This window comes from Diadema antillarum, unplaced genomic scaffold, assembly GCF_040938485.1.
Source record: "Diadema antillarum isolate AM-2024a unplaced genomic scaffold, OU_Dant_1.0 scf00000120, whole genome shotgun sequence".
In the NCBI taxonomy this organism is placed as follows: Eukaryota; Metazoa; Echinodermata; class Echinoidea; order Diadematoida; family Diadematidae; genus Diadema; species Diadema antillarum.
Window position 1 is genome coordinate 1,271,434 of NW_027271009.1, and position 21,520 is coordinate 1,292,953.

Genomic DNA, 21,520 nt, shown 5'->3' on the forward strand with positions numbered 1-21,520 from the left:
ACGTAAACAAAATGAGCAATGGTTGAGCTCTTTCTCGACTGTACCTCCGCATACCATACCATGCGAGCAGCATTGGATAATTTGCGCACGTTCGACCGGTGTACCAGCTGTTTCCACAGAACTCTTTAAGAGTTCTGTGGCTGTTTCGCAAGTTACAGTACACCAGTTGCTGGTGACCCGCATTGAAAGTCAGCCGGAATCGCGCGTAAGGTCTACCCTGAAAGTACTAGTACACAACGTAAAGCGCGCGCCCGACTCGATTCGACCCATGACACCCGGTGTACTTCCGGTAAATCCATCACTTGGCGAAAAGCCACCGACGCGACTATGGCTACTGAGAAGAATTCTACTACCGAGGTTACTGAAGAGGAGGATACATTTGAGGATAATGTTCCGGCCAAGTCTCCGTCCGTTCCAGCATTTCTATCCAAAATATGGCTGCTAGTAAACGACAAAAATTCCGACGAATACATTCGCTGGAGCAAGGTAAGTTGTAGCAGGGAGCTCTGCTCTGCCGCCACTAGCTCTCGCCGATCGATCCCCAAGTCTCCGGCTCCAGCTGTCTCCCTGTAGCTTTCTGGCCGGCTTTAGCTGGGCTAGGGCACGGCAACAGCAACACCCGCGGACGGCCACTTACCACTGGCACTGGCGATGGCCTGGCACGTCAGCTCAGCAAAGCCTGCTGCGGTGCCCCGCGGGCTGTGGCTGTTTCACGAAGATTTGTATCTATGATCTAACCATTGCTAACGTTTAGTTCTTTTCAGATCAACTTGAAATTATGGTAATGGTTTAACCGAAAGATCGGTCTGTATCTGTTTGTCAGGGTTGCACGCTGCTGCGGAGACTCGTTACCAGGTAGGGTCTACATATGTTGGCATTAGGGTCTACCGTACTAACATTTCATTTGTTTGAAAAAACTGTCAGTCATCAATGAGTCCTATGAATGGCTAGAATACAGAAGAGAGCCAATGAAGTCAAAATATGATATAGAAAGTACTCCTCCAGACAGACAGACATACACTGGACAGATAAATCTGTCTTGGTACTGTTTAACCCAGGCGCGGTTAGGTGACATGTTGTTATGCTATCTCTACGTTATTGCCTTGACTTTCTAAGATTTCTTTTAACCATAATTAAAGAGGTATAGTGTGAAACATTAAAAAGCTGGTCGGCATTCTGAGTATTATAAGCAGGATGTGCGCAGTGTACTCAGAGCATCCGAACGACAAAAAGAGTCGCTGCAATGTTGCTCAATGTGATGTAGGTTGTACACATTTGCTATCAAAGCTAGATCATTGATTTTGCAGTGTTGCTTTACACTCTACCACTAGTCTATATTAAAATGCCTTGCATTGCCAATAATAAGACTTGACCTTGGCTATTTCCTAACTTTCCCATCTATATGAAACACACACACTCACAAACACAAAAAAATTAGGGGATGCTCTATATGAAGTGCAGATTTTGGATATCCTTCTCCCGCTTGGTCACTTCAACGCCCCCTCGCTGGTCATACTTCCCCCAATCATGAACGTAAACCAACATCCTTGACTACCAGTGGCGGATCCAGGGGGCGCACCGGGCGCCCCCTCCCTCCAAAGTGACAAAAATATACATGTAGCTAAAAACGACAGTTTTTTGGACTGTAAAATGTCAAACTTTTCAAGCTCGCATTTAACTGTTATATGCCATTCTCCTGATGTTTATCATTACTGCCAGTAATTGCCAGCAGTTGCGCCCGGTGCACCACCCCCCCCCCCCCCCCCGAATTTCCAAAGCGAAAAAATATAGCTATAAACGGCTGTGTTGGGACTGTAAAATGTCAAAATTTTCAAGCTTGCTCGCTCGCTTGCTCGCATTTAATCGTTATGCCATTCTCCTGTTGCTGTCAGTAATTGCCAGCAGTTGTGCCCCGTGCACCCCCTCCCCTTAATTTCCAAAGCGAAAAAACATAGCTACTTACGGTAGTTTTTGGACTGTAAAATGTCAAAATTTTCAAGCTCGCTCTCTTCGCTTGCTCGCATTTAATCGTTATGCCATTCTCCTGATGTTGCTGTCAGTAATTACCAGTAGTTGCGCCCGATGCGCCCCCCTCCCCTTAATTTCCAAAGCGAAAAAATATAGCTACAAGCGGCAGTTTTCGGACTGTAAAATGTCAAAATTTTCAAGCTCGTTCGCTTCGCTCGCTCGCTCGCTCGCATTTAATCATTATGCCATTCCCTTGTTGCTGTAAGTAATTGCCAGCAGTTGCGCCCCATGCACCCCCTCCCCTTAATTTCCAAAGCGAAAAAATATAGCTACAAACAGCAGTTTTTGGACTGTAAAATGTCAACATTTTCAAGCTCACTCGGTTTGCTTGCTTGCATTTAATCGTTATGCCATTCTCTTGATGTTGCTGTCAGTAATTGCCAGTAGTTGTGCCCGGTGCGCCCACTCCCTTAAATTTCCAAAGCGAAAAATGTCTCTACAAATGGCAGTTTTTTGGACTGTAAAATGTCAAAATTTTCAAGCTTGCTCGCTACGTTCGCTCGCATTTAATCGTTATGCCGTTCTCCTGATGTTACTGCCAGCAATCGCCAGCAGTTGCGCCCGGTGCAACCCCCTCAATTTCCCCCCCCCCCCAAAAAAAAAAATATATATATATTTACTGTAAAAGTGGAAATTTTCGCGGTGTTGTAATTTTCGCGCATTTCGCGCAACCTGAAACTAGCGCGAAAATAAAAGCACGCAATATTTTTGCTTGCCATATGTTCTTGTAACTGTCTTGATTCCGCGGAATTAAAAACACGCGAAACTCTTCTCACCGGGCCAAGCGCGAAAAATTAGTCGCACGAAAATATCCACTTTTACAGTATTGATATCTACAAACGGCAGTTTGGGGACTATGTAAAAATGTCAACATTTTCAAGCTCGCTCGCTCTGCTTGCTCGCATTTAATTGTACCGTTATGCAATTCTGATGCTGCTGCCATGAGGTGCCACCCCAATGTCTTGACCCACGGTACGCCACTGTTGGGGTAGATTAAAAAAAAAACAACTAGTGTACACTTCTATGTGAAAAAATTGCTACACAAACAGTATTTTGTATAGCAGTCGCATCAAAATGCATAGTTAATCGCTATGCGATACCAGGAAAATTATTCCCTGACAGTGCAGGAAAATCATGGTATAGAGCACCAGAGAGAGAGAGGGCTGATGAAGATTAGTGGTACCGCTCCGGTAGCTTGCTGTGTGGGACTGCATCGAAGACCATCGAAAAATCAAGTATGGCAACATGTACTGTATACTGTAAAAGTGGATATTTTCGTGCGACTAATTTTTCGCGCTCAGCGGGGTAAGAAGAGTTTTGCGTGTTTTTAATTCCGCGGAATCACGACATCAACTACTGGAACATATGGCAAGCAAATTGTTCGCGTGCTTTTATTTTCGCATTAGTTTCGGGTTGCGCGATCCGAAATACACGAAAACTTCAACACCGCAAAAATTTCCACTTTTACAGTACTTGCTTCCTTTTGTCGTAGGCTGTCATAAAATCACGAACAATAGTTAAGACTAATAAGAGTTGAGTTTTGGTTGAGTGACCTGATATGAACCTGTGATTCAGAGAGGTTGAAATATTGCATGTCTCCGAATGGTCCATCATATTTATGCTTGCAAATGATGTGCTTGAGGAGTTTGCAGACTACTGACGTGAGTGAGACTGGTCTGTAGTTTTCTGCCAAGTGTGGATCTCCATTTTTGTAGACTGGTGTGATAATTTTTACCCACTCAGGGGGTAAGGTGCCTGTTGATACAGACAGTTGAAATATCTCAGTCAATCCAAGAGCTAGGTCTTTGAAACATTCATTTAAGATTATGTTTGGAATGTTATCTGGGCCGACTGCTTTACGTTGATGCCAGCTAAAACCTTTCAACTCCTGCACAGTAACAGTTAGAGGTTCAATTTGGTGTATTGCAACTCTTGGTAGGAGGTAGGTCATTGCTTGCTTTCTTGAAGACTGACTCAAACTGCCCCACAAGAATCTGGGCTTTATCCTTGCTGTCATGTAAAACAAGGTGTGACGTCAGTGCTGAGTGTGCAGTGGCTTTGGTATTTGTTGTCATAAATCTCACTTTTTTGTGTTTTTATGGAGTATTGCTTAACTTGCTTAATTTGAGTGGTTTTCTTGATCCACAATGGCACTCCAAGTTTGTCTGTCCAGCATTGCAGTTTTTATCTTGTTGGTGTCTAGACCAGTGTCTCTCTTAGTCTTAAGCATGTCAACAAAGTTGATCACTGTCCTGCGTGGATTCCTGCTCCCATGCTTGGGCATCCAGTGTACCGGTATCAGTTCAGAAACACACTCATTGCTCCTGAAGCAGTGGCCGGCAAAGCGAAGCCTCCTTATCTTAATCTTCTGGCTTATTTATGTAGATCCCTATAAAGTTCTGTGTTGGTCATATGTTGCCTCCAGCTAACATTTTGAATGACTCTTAGCATGCTGTCTCCACTGCTGCTGCAAATAGTTGGAGTTTAAATTCTCTTGAGAGAGATGACTTCCAAAGCTTATTGTCCCCGCCGAACGAGTTCGAGCAGGGGACTATGAAACGGGCTCCGTACGTGTGTGTGTCTGTGCGTCCGTGCGTCCGTGCGTCCGTCCGTGTGTGCGTCCGTGTGTGATCAAAATGTTCAATTTGCTACTTCTCTGTCATTTATGAGCCAATTTTGATTCTGTTTGCTTTATATGATAGCACTACATGGGAGCTTTAAAACTTCTACACAGAATTTCAGTTGTGACCTTTGACCTTGACCTTTGACCTATATTGTACATTTGCTACAAAATGCTACTCCTTCGCCATTTCTAACCCGATTTCGATTCCGTTTGCTTTAAGTGATGGCACTAGGTGAGGGCTTCAAAACTTCTACACAGAATTTTGACCTTTGACTTCTTTGACCTTTGACCTTGATTTTTGACCTATATTGTACATTTTGCTACAAAATGCTACTCCTTCGCCATTTCTAACCCGATTTCGATTCCGTTTGCTTTATATGATGGCACTAGTTGAGGGCTTCAAAACTTCTACACAGAATTTTGATCTTTGACTTCTTTGACCTTTGACCTTGATTTTTGACCTATATTCTGCATTTTGCTACAAAATGCTACTCCTTTCGCCATTTCTAACCCGATTTCGATTCCGTTTGCTTTATGTGATAGCACTAGGTGAGGGCTTCAAAACTTCTACACAGAATTTTGACCTTTGTCTTCTTTGACCTTTGACCTTGATTTTTTACCTATATTGTACATTGGCTACAAAATGCTACTCCTTCGCCATTTCTAACCCAATTTCGATTCCATTTGCTTTATGTGATGGCACTAGGTGAGGGCTTCAAAACTTCTACACAGAATTTTGACCTTTGACTTCTTTGACCTTTGACCTTGATTTTTTACCTATATTGCACATTTTGTTACAAAATGCTACTTCCGGCGGGGACATATATTACGCACCACGTAATTTCTACTTTTCCTTGTTGAGTTTGTTACGTGCCGCCGCTTTCCTCTGCTTGACATCCCTAGCCGTACTTTCCATCCATGAGCCTAGATATTTGAAGTCTTGTACCTCGTCTATATTAGCCCCATCCTGAGTGTGCAGCTTCATAACTCCAGCCTGGCTGCTTGACATATTGAGGGATATAATCCTCATCTTGTTGGATAGCTTTTGAAGAAACACAAGGATGGTTTTTCATGGATCATTTCAGTAGGATTATCTAGATTTTCAAGGATTGTATTTTTCACCTGGACATGGATTTTAGCAAGCAGAGCTTCAACACTGGTCCCATACATACACCCTCGCGTCAGTTTGAATCAAGAGGCCAGCTACCACACATTGGGATACTGCCCTTTTGAGCCTGTGATTTTGGCAACGTCTTACGGGAAGTCAGCTACAAATGTAATCCTGCCTTTGTGTCCTACATGTGCGGGTGCATGGATACTGCAGGTCTTTGCTGGACCAGAGATACCTGGTATAGGTTTTTTATCATTTGATTAGCTCATTTGAAGTGATTTTTATTTCGATGTTGTTGGTATTTACCATCTCACGTGACTTTGCCATGGTGTGACTTGAGACAGACAGTTGGATGAGACCTTACACCAGAGCTACATAGTCCCACTGGTATACAGCTTCAACTACAGGACATCATCATGTCAGGCCTTGTAGTTTATCTCTTTTGGCTCTATTTGGCATCTACAATTGTCAACATCCATTACAACCATGTGATACTTAAAACTAGTGACAGTGTAGGAGAGAAGCAGGACTCCATCACTGCAAGGCTGGTACAGCTACACCATGTACTTCTCATCCTTCATCTGGCACCAACAGTTGACTCTAGAAAGTCTCCACTTGTCAGCTTGTGCTCCAGGCTGTAAAGTAAGAGGATGCATTATTTCTGCTTCTGAACATGGTAAGAAACACAGCCTCCTGTATCTTACTTTCCTTCTCCTCTCTATTGCCTCGGATTTCGAACTAAATCCTGGCCCAAAGATGTCCATATCCTTGCCAGATTTGTTCTCGGGCAGTTACATGGAAGCAACGCGGGGTAGCCTGTGATGACTGCGATGGATGGTATCATGCAGAATGCATGGGCATGTCAACACAGGTGTATGATGCCCTCCATGGGTCACAATTAAGTGTCTTGGCATTGTGTCAAATGCGGCCTGCCACAGTTTTCCAGTAGCTTTTTTGAGCACACACCTATCGATACATGTTACAGTTTTGAAGGACTGGATCTGCTGAATGATAAGAAAGACAAATGACACACGCAACAGCTCTTCCTCTTCAGCTATTACTAGTCTTGGTTCTCCGCAGCAGTCATCTTCCCCTATGCACTGCAGGAAGCAGGCACCCAAGCAAGGCCAACAACTGCAGAGACTCCAACTCTCCCGTTTTCGACGGGAGATTTCCCGCCGAAAACCCATTTTTGCAAAATCTCCCGTTCTCCCGCTTGAGATTTGATTTCTCCCGCCCTGGCTCTGTGTCTCCCGGTGGAAAGGATTTGTTACTTATTGCTATCGTATGTTGAAAAAATAAGCCTTAGATAGCACCAGAGAATATCTAGAACCCTAGGAACTTCACACACATCAACTTGGAGTCTCCCGTTTGCTAGGGGTTTCAGGCGGGAGAATCTCCAGATCAGAAGGTGCTTGGGGTTGGAGTCTCTGCAACTGTGCAACATGAAAATACTAAATGTGAACTTCCAGAGTTTACGAAACAAGAAGGAGGAATTAGCAGTACTGACTGAATCAACTGAACCCAGTATCATCATTGGGACCGAAACTTGGCTGAACAGCTTGGTTTACACATCTGAGATCTTTCCTCCAAATTACAATGTTGTTCGAAAAGATCGGCAGGATGGGTATGGTGTCATCCTGATTGCTGTACGACATGACCTTGTGTATGACATCAAGGTATGTGATGAAGGAGAACAGGTTTACATCAAACTGTCATTTGGTAAAGGTGTGAGTCTAGTGTTAGGTGCAGTGTATCGCCCACCAGGCAGTGATGTACAGTATGTAGATAACATATACTGTACGATCGAGGAACTATCTCTCCAAAACAAGAAGGCTATCTTGTGGATAGGGGGCGACTTTAATCTGCCCCACATCATTTAGGAAGACCCGAGTGTCAGTGGCCACAGCAATCCAGTTCCTCTCAACAACAGGTTTCTGGACATGATTGAGAACTGCAACATGCAGCAGATGGTTTCCTTGCCAACACATGGGGACAGCATACTCGATCTCTTCCTAACCAAAAGGCCAACGCTGATCAACAAATGCACTCTGCTACCAGTACTTGGAGATCGTGACATTGTCAGCATTGATTTTGACGTATCTGCAAAACGATGCAAGCCTCTGAAGAGGAAGATATACCTGTGGAAAAAGGCCAATCTTTCTGACATGAAAAGGGACTGCCGACAGTTTTAGCAAGATTTCCTGAGCAAATATTATGAACAGAGCTTGGTACATGAGATGTGGAATTCTTTCAAGACCAGCCTGCTGAACATGTTGGATACCCATGTACCTGCAAAAACAACATCTGGTCGCTTGGGCAGCCCTGGGTCATGAGAGCAGTTAAATGTTTGTCTAGAAGAAAACAGAAGGCCTTCAATCATGCTAAAGCAACTGGCAGACAGCAGGACTTCTACAAATACCAGGAAATCAAGAAATCGTCCCATGCTGTTTGCAGACAGGCTTACAATGAGTACATCAGTAACATTATTAGTCCTGACTCCTCTGCTAACCCTAAAAGATTTTGGAATTTTTTTAACAGTAAAAGGAATGACAGTGCTGGAACTCTGAAAGACATCCAAGGAAGATACACTCAGATAGCACCAAGAAGGCCAACATCCTCAATCAACAATTCACATCAGTGTTCAACAAGGATAAAGATTTGTCAACCATGATAGACAAGGAGCCAAGTCCATTTCCAGACATGAACAACATTCAGATATCTGAAGCTGGTGTCTTCAAGCTACTCTCTACCCTCCAGATACAGAAGGCTACTGGACCAGACAGACTCCCTGCTCAACTGCTGAAGGAGCTATCTTTGGAAATAACACCGCTTTTGTGTTTGTTATTCCCGGCATCTCTAACTCAGGGAGACGTTCCTGAGGACTGGAAGAAAGCTGATGTCGTTCCAATATTCAAAAAGGGTGAGAGGTGCAAAGTGCCAGTCAATTACCGTCCAGTGTCACTAACCTCTATTCTCTGCAAAACTTTGGAACACATTGTCTGCTGCAGTATTTTAGATCACCTTGACAACCACCAGATTCTTTCTGAAACTCAACATGGTTTCCGGAAGAGGCAATCTTGCACATCTCAGCTGCTTCTCACCATTCATGACCTCTCCAGTAGCATTGATTCAAGGAACCAGATAGACGTGATCCTGTTAGTTCTCTCGAAGGCTTTTGACATGGTCCCGCATGGAAGACTCCTACACAAGATCCAGTTCTATGGAATCCGGGGTAGCACCCACAACTGGATGAAGGAATTCCTTTGCTGGCCGATCACAAAAGGTAGTACTAGATGGATGCACATCTCATACCTCTTCTGTGCCGTCAGGCGTCCCGCAAGGGAGTGTCATTAGACCCCTCCTTTTCCTACTGTACATTAATGATCTTCCTGACTGCATATCATCTGGGTCAATGGTAAGATGATTTGCTGACAACTGGATCTTGTACGGAAAGGGGGCAAGTAAGGAGGACGTGGATTGCTTGCAAAAGGATTTAGACGCAATTCAAGAGTGAGAGGCAGACTGGCTAATGCAACTTCACCCGCAAAAGTGCCAGGTCATGCATGTCTCCAATAAAAGAGCATCATCCAGAACCTCCTTTCCATACTTCATTCATGGAGAGCATCTACAAGTTACAGAAACTGCAAAGTACTTGGGGGTTAACATTCAAAACAACATGAAATGGAATCACCATGTAAATGCCACCACCAAGAAAGCCAACTCAGTACGGGCTTCTTGCAGATAAATGTGAGAGCCTGCCCACCAAAGACAAAGGCATTACTATACAAGACCCTAGTTCGCCCTGTGTTGGAGTATGCCTCGGCAGTCTGGGACCCATCCTCACAAGAGAACATCAGAAAGCTGGAGATGGTGCAATGCCGATATGCACGTTTCGTCCTGGGTGACTATCACAGAGATAGTAGTGTTACTGCCATGCTCAATAAACTACGGTGGAACACTCTTCAAGAAAGGAGAGCACAGCAAAAAGTCTACATGTGTAGCATTCTTAATGGTCTGGTAGATCTTCCAGTCACCTACTTCATACCAGTTGCAGGACCGTCAACACGCAGAAACCCACATAAGCTTCAAGTTCCATTTGCCAGAACGCACTTGTTTCAATCCACGTTCTGTCCAGATGCTATTCGGCTGTGGAACTCCGTACCACCTTCCACCATTAGCTGCACCTCCTTGGAGATCTTCAAGAACGAGATGCAACTTGTAAATCTCCAATGAGCTCTCATTTTGTTTTTTTTTTTTTAGCTGCACGTAAACATTTTTGTAGAGGATTTTTACCTGCACACTGTACACCCAGCACTTGACAAGCCCAAGGTATGATAATACGCCAGAGGCGGACAGTACCAGACTGGAAGAAGTAGAAGATGTAGAAGTTTCCCATCTTTTAAGAGTGGTGGAAGTCCTGTCCTGTCTTGCCGTTTGGCTTTGACGTATCTGCAAAAGGACTTGGAGTTGTTATTGTCAAGTCCTGTGATGATTAAAGAGTGGAATGAAATGCACCCATTCTGACATTCATGCTATGATTACATGTACAAGTACAGTGCAGCCAGTGCAAGTTGACAGTACAATGTAAATGCTGATCACATTCTTGGGAACATTCTAGACAGTGCATTAGCAGTTACCATACAACTGATCCACATCCAGTTACAGAAAAAAGAAGAGAATGTGTATAAATGCTGTTTAAACTCTTCATGTACATGGTACATGATGCACACTTTTGCTACCCAATACAACTACAATACTATACAATATAAAAAAAAACATTTTATTCAAAGTATTAAGTCCCTTGTTCCTGTGTTTGATTTCATCACCAAAAGTCTACAAGTATTGAAGTGATCAAGTACTGTATACACCATATCTATTGGGACTTGCCGACAATTACACCAGTGGTCAAATTTGCGATTGTAGAGTCTAGTACCGTACTGAACAGATTGGTGAAATGTATACGTGCACGTCACATACATACATGTATCGGGGTCATGTCAGAGGCAATATTTGTAATGTGTCAAGCGTAATTTGCAAAAATGAAAACCTCACAAAATATTAGGCATATACAGTACATGAAGTGGAAAACAAGAATGTGATTGTATGCACTAGGCACACAGGAGGTACAACTATGTATTTCTTTAAGTCCTATTGATTCTCTGTTCATTGTGATTAATCCAACAGGAGGGTGACTGCTTCATAATATCAGATCGGGTCATGTTTGCCGAATCAGTCCTGCCACATTTCTTCAAGCACAACAGCATGGCAAGCTTCAACCGCCAGCTCAACCAATGTGAGTGAAATGATTGCAACCCCATGCACACTTGGAAAATCTCATGTGTGAGTTAAATGATTACAACCCCACACACAAGAAAATGCCAAAGAAAATCTTTTGCATTTTATCTACCAGTACTAGTATATGCACATGTGTTATGGAATTCAGAAATGTTGGAAACCTCATCATACATGTATTTTTATGAAGTTGTATTTTTGAAGTATACATCCCAGTCGCTGTAAAATTGCGACTGAGCTGTGATATGTCCCCCCAAAATTAAAACAGTACCCTCCGCAACGATAACTTTAAAGATAATGAATCAATTATCCAAATTCAATTTCAGGTTATGAAACTATAACTCATTTCCCACATATTACAGAAAACCCTATTTGATTTGGTTCAGTGGTGGAATTTTATAGAGCATAAAGTATAAGGAATTTCTTCCCTCCAAGTTCTGTCTATTGTGTTCACACATTAATCTGCAGTTCCAAGAGCATCCTAGTGCTAGATTTGGAAAAAGAAGACTCATGACATGCTTTGCATTTCTCTGTGACCGCTTAACCAAATTGAATTGGGTTTTCTCCATTTTAGAGCTAAGAATAAGATGTTATAATATCAAAACCCTTAGCATTTAGACGATTCAATCATATTAAGTGTTATCAATGTGAAAATTCAATTGTATTTTTAGGGGGATTGGTGGGGCATACTGTATAGATAATGTACTATATAAAACTAGAAATTTCTAATGAATGGAACTTCCATGAATTTTGTGATGAGCTGAGATTTCAAGTCTTGTAAAATGCAGACAAAAGCCCATATGTATGCAACGAATCGTGTGTGTGTGTGTTTGTGTGTGTGTAGGTGTGGAACTTCTGAAAACAAAAATTACATGCAATGCGTCATATTTGTGCAATATGATTTTTTTCACTCTTACAAACAATGCCTCATGCTTATCCAAGTGTGGATACAATACTCGTACGTACAATATGTACCACACAAAACTGATAGCAAAAGATTCAGTTTACAACACTCTTTAAAACCATTCATGACGGCCTTTAGATCATACATGCAGGTGCTTTTTTTTAGATACATGGCAATATCTAAACGTAAACTTTTTTTTTTTTTTACTTTCCCATTACACCTGGACATTCATTGGGAGAATAATGCAAGATAGCTAGAGGCATACCAGTCGCCAAGGTGACATTTCTAGTTCTATTTATCATTATTAATACATACTGTCACAATTGTTGTTGTGTTCTCATTCAGCAAATGGTGGCACCTAAAATCTAAGAATTTATAACTGTTCAAGGAATTGTCCAGTTTTCCTCGAGCTCACCGATGTGTGTTGAAGCTGCAGTGTACTAATATTGCTGCATTCACTCAAAGTTTATATTTGAAAACGCAAATGTTAAAGTCAAGATCCTTGACCCTTAAAAGACTTTATTGCCATGTTTCAATTTCTTCATTTCGAAGAACTCTTGGTGAATATTCAGTTATATAGCCTGTAAAATCAACTTACTCACACACCCAGACACACCCACAGAATTTCCACTTGTTTTTCATTACAGAAGCGATTTGTGACCCGCTACAACAAACTAATCCTAAAGTCGGGCGAGGTCGATTATTTGAAAATTGCATGATATAATCCCCTAATCTTTCTGCTTTAAATTGATATATAACACATTTTATAAAAATAATCGGCTGCGGAGATATCGATGTTTAAAAGAGAGCATGTCGAGACGTCTGGAAAATCACTGTTTGGAGAAAAGCGCCTTTTTCCTTTCGACGCAAATCGCGATCAAGGGACACGCAAGTCAGTTTTCACCTCTGGACAATAGAACGTAAGGCCTAGCAACCCCCAAAGAGTTCATTCAAGCACATCAGCGTCGGCGGTCTCCTCAATTATGTAGACCTAGGTACTAAGAACTCGACTTCACGAACATATAATAGAAACTTTAAAGGACAAGTCCACCTTCATATAAATATGGATTGAGAGAATGCAGCAATATTAGTAGAACACATCAGTGAAAGTATGAGAACTTTTGAACGGATCGTTCAATTTTTCTCAAACTCTCACTGATGTGTTCTACTAATATTGCTGCATTCACTCAACCCACATGTCTCTGAAGGTGAACTTGTCCTTTAAGTCGCTATGGATAACGTCCTTTTATTTGTCGATCATGGGTGAGCGATATCTCACGACCCCCCAGTGTATCACCTAACTCGTCCTCAGTGACGAGTCCCATGTCTCGTTATTTTTTGTTTCATTCCCCTTTTATCTCATGTGTGTCAGATTGGACTTATAGAAATCATGGAAATACTGTTGCATGATTCACTCATTCACAGATGGCTTCAGGAAGAAGTTCAACTTACATGATGCCTTGAATGATGAGCAATACGATTGTGCCTTCCAACATCCCCACTTCCGCAGGGGTGAACTCAGTCAACTGCAACTCATAAGGAGGAAGACACGGCCGGTAAGTGTGGTCAGTTCTTTGCATCTGGTCTCTACTGTCATGTTTTGTGTACTACAGTCAAGAAGCCTTATGAATGACATTGAACACCCCCGCACTGTAATAATGGTAGCAACACTTAAAATCCTTATGTGTATCATAATTGGTTGTTGCCAAGCTGTTGTGTTGTTAGCAGCAATTTTCCATGGTATTGTGATGTTGATGCTCATGTGGAATGGAAGAGGACTATGGTGTGATCTTGTTCTGAGATGGAAGGATAAATAGAGATGGAAAAAGCTAAAAGAAAGATGTTAAAAAGAAGGAGAACTGGTAGATATGTTTAAAATTGATGTGTTGCTAATATGGGTTTACCAGGTGAATAGCCCTGTTAAAGGTATTAGCCCACATTTGCAAACCCACGAAAATTAAAACAAAAGTTATAACAGTAACATACCTCACCTGTTGCTCTTTGTCTATACCATTCGATAAAAGAGAGAAAATCATCGTTTTAAAATCAATTTTCAAACCAGGTCAACCCGACCCAAAATCGAATTACGAGCGCAGGCTAGCTAAGTACATGTAACTTACACATGTATCGCATGCATGTAGTACGTACGTGGACCGGAGCTAGCAAGCGTTCCATATATGCATGCATACGGTGCATTTTCATTTATTTTTATGAAAGTAATGAACTAATTGGAACGAAATTTTGCACAGGTGTTACTGCAATCATACCCAAACTCCATGCTAACTATGAGACCAATTGCTGCAGGTTTACAAATGTGGGCTAGTACCTTTAAGGACTTAGGGTGTAATCGTGATTCTTTGCTAGAGAAGGAAGACCTGGGAGGACAGATCGCCATGTGGAGAGCCCTGGCAGGGACTTGTGGTTATTCTTCTGTCATAATGGTGTAGTCCAAGGGACTGTTTTGTTATAAATTCTATTCTTATACTGGTGCAGCAAAGGGAAGAGCCATGATAAGAGTTCTGTTAATTATTCTATTGTTTTGGTGCAGTCTGCAGATGTCAGTTCAGCATACATTCTGTTGAGGGCTGTTTGGTTAGAATACAGTTCTGATGAAATGCAGTCTTGAGAATAGTAATGATAATTGTAGTAATAATGACAATAATGATAATTGTATTAATGATGATAATGATGATAGTAATAATAATAATAACTAGAGAAGCACTCTGAGAGAGCAGACCTCCGCCAAGTAGGTCCTAACATGCAGCTCATTTCCACCACTGATCTTGTTCTTTCATAGAGATATCAGTGATTTCCACCCATACTCATTACAGCATTGTGTGCTGAGAGTCGCCCGATTTCCCAAAATAGAAGCCTTCGTTACGTCATAAACCCGCAGCTGCATGGCGCGCCTAGCCCTAGCAGAAACTAGAGCTCATACTTTAGTGCGCACTTGCAAACCTCAAATACGCGCAGCCTGAACTCCCAAGTTCATTGACCCTACCTGCCAAAATATCAAAAATCCTCCATAAATTCCCCAAAAATTCTTGGACCACTACCAAAGGTTAATCTTTTGTTACTTGTGTCATTCTCAACCTTTCCTGCAAGTTTCATCCCAATCTGTCGGCAACTTTTTGAGTTATTTTGAACACGGACAAACTAACTAACAAGCCAACGGTAACGAAAACATAACCTCCCCCCTTGGCGGAGGTAATAATAATAACTAGAGAAGCACTCTGAGAGCACAGACCTCCGCCAAGCATGCAGCTCATTTCCACCACTGATTTTGTTCTTCCATAGAGATATTAGTGATTTCCACCCATACGTACTTAAATTATAGCATTGTGTGCGTGATTGTATGCTGAAAGTCGCCCGATTTCCTAATATAGAAGCCTTTGTTACATCACAAACCCCCTGCTGCACGGTGCGCCTCGCCCCAGCAGAAACCAGGGGTGGTATTCTGAGGTCGTAATTAAGTCTGTAATTAACTTCGTGATTAAGTCGTGAAGTTAATAGGCCCTTAATCATGGGCAAAAGCGGTATTCTGAGGACGTAATTAAGGTATGATTAAGTCCCCTGTAATTATCTTAGGTCCCTCCCATCTAATTTGTTATTCCATCCAATCAGACGCGTTGTTAGAAGCCAAAATGATGATTACACGCGCAAATATGCCCTCAATGCGCGCTCCTCCACGCCCCCTGTAATTACAACCCAAGAGCTCCGTGCGCACACTCCGGTATTTGATTACAACCCCTCACCTACGCACGCGAAGATCTCAACCTCCTTGCTCACATAAAATGACAAAATTCCTCGAAGATCGGCTATATTTCTTTTTTTCTCTGAATTCTACGGATACCATGATAACAACATTCAACCGCTCCTCGGTTACCGAAGACGGTAAGCATCGTTGTGGCAGAGAAAACACGATGTATTACGTGATATCGGAGTAGTTAATGACACTCTTTGGTATCATTAAGTTTTCCATTAACTTTCATACTTAATTACACCCTCAGAATACCGATTTGTAATTAACTATGTGATTAAGTCCTCTCAGAGGTGCACGCGCATTGATACGCGCAAACGCGTAGGTCCTTCCCGCCAAAACGCTTGTTGCTATGGTAGTTAATATACCCCCTACTTAATCATGCTCTCAGAATACCAATTCGGTAATTAAGTGCTAATCAGACACTTAATAAGCTCTCAGAATACGGCCCCTGAGCACGCACTTCAGTGCGCGCATGCAAACCTCAAATACGCGCAGCCTGAACTACCAAGTTCATTGACCCTACTTGCCAAAATATTGAAAATCGTTCATAAATTCCCCCATAATTCTCGGATAACTACCAAAAGTTAATCGTTTGTTACTTGTGTCATTCTCTGCTTTTCCTGCAAGTTTCATCCCAATCCGTTAACTACTTTTTAAATTATTTTGCACACGGACAAACTAACTAACTAACTAACGAACGAACAAACAAACAAACCAACGGTAACGAAAACATAACCTCCTCTCTTGGCGGAGGTAATAATGGTTTCAATTTGCAAAAAAAGTGCAAAACCTATACGTACATTTCATATTCTGCATATTCTGTCTCAATTTAAAGATTGTTACAGAAGATCGATGACAGTAAGGCAATAAGTAGTGGAGGCTAAAGCCTGCCGCACTCTATACAACTCATGACTTTTTAACCGTAAGACCATGAGACCAGGTATTATGACCTGGCAATGCACACTATACGATCAGACTACACAACTACAATCGTAGGCTTACGACCGTCTGGCTTCAGTACATTTCACTAATGATTACTTTTAAAGTATGGAAGTGCACCCAGTGTGCACTGCATGCACTTCTGTGCTCTTTGCATAATGCTGTACCTGGGTTGGCTGATAGCCCACGACCAGTCATAGAAATTCAACATGTCAAATCTCTACGACTGGCCCTGAGACCCAGTCGTACGACTGGAAGTTGGCGAGGCTAGTTACGATACCCCTCTGGTCTTAAATATAAACATAGTTCTGGGTGCCTGCAGAATTGTAGAATTTTACTCCGAAATACACACATACCGGTATGCCAATTAAAGAAATAAAGGAATAATACTGTAATAACAAAATATTTGTTGGGTAACTATGAAATATGCAACATATTAACCAAAAAGGTTTGCCGGAATCGCAATCCATGAGACTCAGGCTAACTCGGACACTGGGAGAACTCGGCCTCGCTTTGACGCTGGGACCGAGTTGTTCCTCTGGATTGTACAGTGTTGTACTGTGGGAGCGCTTCACGTTCTGACTGTTCACAGTTATGGGCCTAGTTGATACACGCGTGCATCAAAAGAGCATCAGAATGAACATGTGCCTGTGAATAAAATATGGCAGTCTTGAATTGCGTGTAAATTGTCTGATATGGGCCGAGTTGTCCTTGAGACTGAGTTAGCCTGGATCCTTCTGTAATAAAAGTCGGTATACCAGCTTTTATTTTTTATCTCAAAATATTCCAAAACAACTTATCATCCCAGCAAATTGGGTCAGCCAGGTAAGTTTCATGGTAGACTCTTTCGATATATTGCAAGCAAATTGATGCAAATCTGTTCTCAAATCTGTACCAGAACTACTATGCCATATATTTTGCGAGTCTAAATTTTTGCGAATCCTGAATTCCCGACGATTTTGCGAATGGTTAAATTTGCGATCGTGGATTGTCCTGTACAGAATGGAGAAATGTGCACGCGTACATCACATGCACATTGGGATCAGAGTCAATATTTTCGCTTATCTTTAATTTCGCGAATAGCACCTGACTCGCGAAATTCGCGAAAATAAAAACCTCTAGATATATTAGGCATTATATACAGGATGTTTTCACTTTAAGGTCGTACGACAGGTCTCATTGTATAGTGCGCAGCGAGGTTAAAGCAACAGAGGAAATGTTCCCAGCAGCTTAACTGTCCATCATACTGATAACGGACATCATCGTGATCATTGGGATGATGGACAGTCAAGCTGCCCAGAGCAAGAAGGAAGGAGAAATTTGTGCTTCCTTTCCTTTTTTTAATGCCTTCCTTGTGTACTTTGGGTTGTCATTTGTTGTGTCTTTCTGCCAGGATAAGGATGAGACCCAACTGAGATCATGTGAAGGTGTCAGAATAATGCTGTCAGATATACAAGAGATGAAGGAGAAGCAGGAGAGCATTACCTCTAAATTCAAAGCGATGAAGAGGTGAGATATATTTTTGTTTGCAGATATTATATGTCTTTGTGTGTATATACTGTGTGTTTGTTTGTAATTAATGCTTTGCATGCTGAAGTTATGTGCTTTTGACTTTTTTTTCCTCCACATTCTATTAGAATTGAGACTGCGATATTGACGGTTACAGGCTCTTGATGTCAACAGAATACAATTTTATGCATTAAATTTTATGTTATCCCTCCTGAAGTTACCCTGATAAAGTTGATAAATTAAAGTGGTACTTGGACTGAATTTTTATTTTATATTTTTCAAAAATTGACTGTTTGAGGTAGTAACTACTAGAGTCGTGCAAAAATTCACTGTTTTTGCATTTGCTGCAAAGTATTTTCAGAGGCATTATGTTTTTGGGTAGTCCATCTGTACAGATTTGATTTTGTGGACAGCTTTACTGAAGAACCATTTGAGATACCCAAGAAAAGTTTCAGGCATTGAGGTCAAAGGTAAAGTGAAAATCCTAAAATATCACCTTTTTTATGCCTCCGCCACGAAGTGGTGCCGGAGGCATTATATATGTTTTCAGGTTGTCCGTCCGTCCGTACGTCCGTCCGCATTCGTTTACGCGATAACTTGAGTAATATTGACTGGAATTTTACCAAACTTAGTCCAAGTATAAAGTATGATGAGGCAATTACTTGATTAGATTTTGGGTGAAATCGGCTAAAGGTCAAAGGTCAAGGTCAACTCATGAAATTGTATCTGTTTACGCGATAACTCAAGACTGGATCAAACGAATTTCACCAAACTTTGTCCGAGGATGATGTATGATGGGACAATTACTTGATTAGTTTTTGAGTGAAATCGGACAGAGGTTAAAGGTCAAAGATCAAGGTCAAATCCTAAAATTTATCTGTTTACGTGATAACTCAGAACTGGATGAAGCAACTTTCACCAAACTTGTTCCAAGGATGAAGTATGATAGGTCAATTAGTTGAGTATTTTTTAGTGAAATTGGCAAGAGGTCTAAGGTCAAAAGGTCAAGGTCAAATGCTAGAAATTTTGCTATTTCCCCATATCTATGCAATGCCCAAAGGTATTTTCTTGAAACTTAATGTAGACATGTACTACTGCGTAATGATTCTCCAGAGAGAGTTTCATGTCATAGGGTAAAAGGTCTAAAGGTCAAAGGTCAGGTGAAAATGTCACAATTTCACTTTTCTCCGAATGGTTCACTTCATGGAACTTGGTACATACGCATGCATTGACTGGCAGGGATTAGCTAGGGAATTTAGGGGTCATGGGTCAGTAGTCAGGGTCGAAGGTCAAGGTCAACTCCTTGAAAATTACACTTTTTATTCGTACCTTGAAAATTATTCAATGCATAAACTGATTTAAGGGTTGGTTGAAAGTCAAATAAAAATCCTCAGTTCCCCAAATAATTGTACATGTACAAACCCTTGTACCTGTGCTTCTAAGACAATTAAAGCAAACCTAGTTCAAGGAAAGTGAACATTCAAGACACTACTGATAAACCTGTCATTTAAATGATTTGCCAGGTATGTGAAACTGTTGTCACACATAACATTGTGAAGACAGTTTACTATACACCTATTGGGCGAATCATACATTATGGGGCGGAGGCATACCAGTTGGCATAGCGACATTCCTAGTTCCATATGTTTCAAGATATCCTCATCAAACTTAGAACATGTATAATGCATGTACTGCCTGACAGTAATTCTCTTGGGAATTTTGGGATCATAGGGTTTAAGGCCGAGGGTCAAAGGTCAAGGACAACTCTTCAAAATGTTACTATTTCCCTCATATCTACATATGCAATGCCTGAAGGTATTTTCATGAAACTTCATGATTCTCTGGAAAAATTTCTGGCCAAACTGTGAAAAGGTCAAAACGAATCAAAAGGACAAAGGTCGAATGAAAATGCTCAATTTAACTTCTTTCTCTATATTTCAGAAGTGACTCGAAAGTATCATCATGAAACTTAATACATACTTATGTATACACTGCCAGACAGTGATTCTCTTGGGAATTGTAGGGTTATGGGGTCAAAGGTCATGGTCAGTTCAAAAAGCAAAGATTTACTCCCCCCCCCCCCCCCCTGCGCCGTAGAGTTTACTTATGAAAGGGCCATAGGTCAAGTAAACATCGTCAAATTCCCAAATACCTGCTCTCTTAGACAATATTGCCAGTCATCCATTGAACCTAGTTCATAAAAAGTAAACACTCAACATATTTGTGACAAACATGCCAATTTGTTGTTGTTGTTGGGTTTTTTAAAATGTCATCACACATTGTCAAGACAAACTTATACCTAAAGGAAGAACCATGCATTATGGCAGAATTCTAGTCACCTTAGTGACATAAGAGTCTTTCATACATATGAAACTGTCTCACACTAGCTAGATGTACTATAATTACTGTAAAAGTGGTTTCTTTCGCGTACAGAAACTTTCGCGGTTTCCATCGGTGCTGACTTTTTCGCGTGTTTAAATTCGCAATCGGTAATGATAGCGTTGTAACAACCGACGAGTTCAAAACATTTTCGCGTGATGTTAAATTCGCGGTTCAACCTCAAAGCGCGAAAAGTGCGAAAATAAAACCACTGCGAAAGAAACCACTTTTACAGTGTAGTTAATTATAATTATAGACCTATTGGAAGGACAATGCGATATGTCAGAGTCATACCAGTCACCAAAGTGACGCATATTTTCATCGTTGTTTTTGTTTTACCGTAACAGGCCTTCAGATGTCTTGAATACTGTCATGGAATATGACAGTATACTCGAAGATGATGGCTCTGAATATCAGGAACTGACAGTGTCATCTGCCAATGCAGCAAGGTAAAAAAATAAACACAATACAACCAACTTCCCAATGATTTTTATGCCTCTGCCATGAAGTTGCACTGGAGGCATTATGTTTTCAACTCGCCCCTCTGTTGGTTTGTCCATCCCTAATCAGTATTCTCGAAAGCATATAACTTAAACACCATTTGAAGTATCATAATAAAAGTTGGCATACATATGGATGAGTGGACAAAGTTGTACCTAGTATAAACTTTTTGGTGCACATGCTCAAAGTCAAAGTTCAAGGTCAAATTCTCAAAATTTCCCCCATATCATCTATGCAGTACCTCAACATATTTTCTTGAAACTTAGTCTATACATTTACTAGCCTATAATGTTTCTCTTGGAAAAAATTTTTGGGTCATTGGGTCAACGGTCAAGTAAAATTTTTTCACTTTTGTCTCTATGACTCTGAAATGGCTCAAGGTATCGTCAGGGAACAGTTTTGGTCGTGGGACCAACAATTTGGGGTCAAAAGTCAAGGTCAAATTATCAAAATTTCCCTATTTCCCCA

General features: G+C 41.4%; 1 protein-coding gene across 1 annotated transcript; it reads left to right on the forward strand.

Moving 5' to 3' along the window:
* Positions 1 to 327: 327 nt before the first annotated feature.
* On the forward strand, positions 328 to 21,040 carry LOC139720079 (heat shock factor protein-like). Its single transcript, XM_071631448.1, has 5 exons — positions 328 to 486; positions 10,950 to 11,058; positions 13,387 to 13,517; positions 18,057 to 18,172; positions 20,899 to 21,040. Exons 1-5 carry the CDS (start codon positions 328 to 330, stop codon positions 21,002 to 21,004), a joined length of 621 nt encoding a protein of 206 aa, XP_071487549.1. The 3' UTR covers positions 21,005 to 21,040.
* Positions 21,041 to 21,520: the final 480 nt, after the last annotated feature.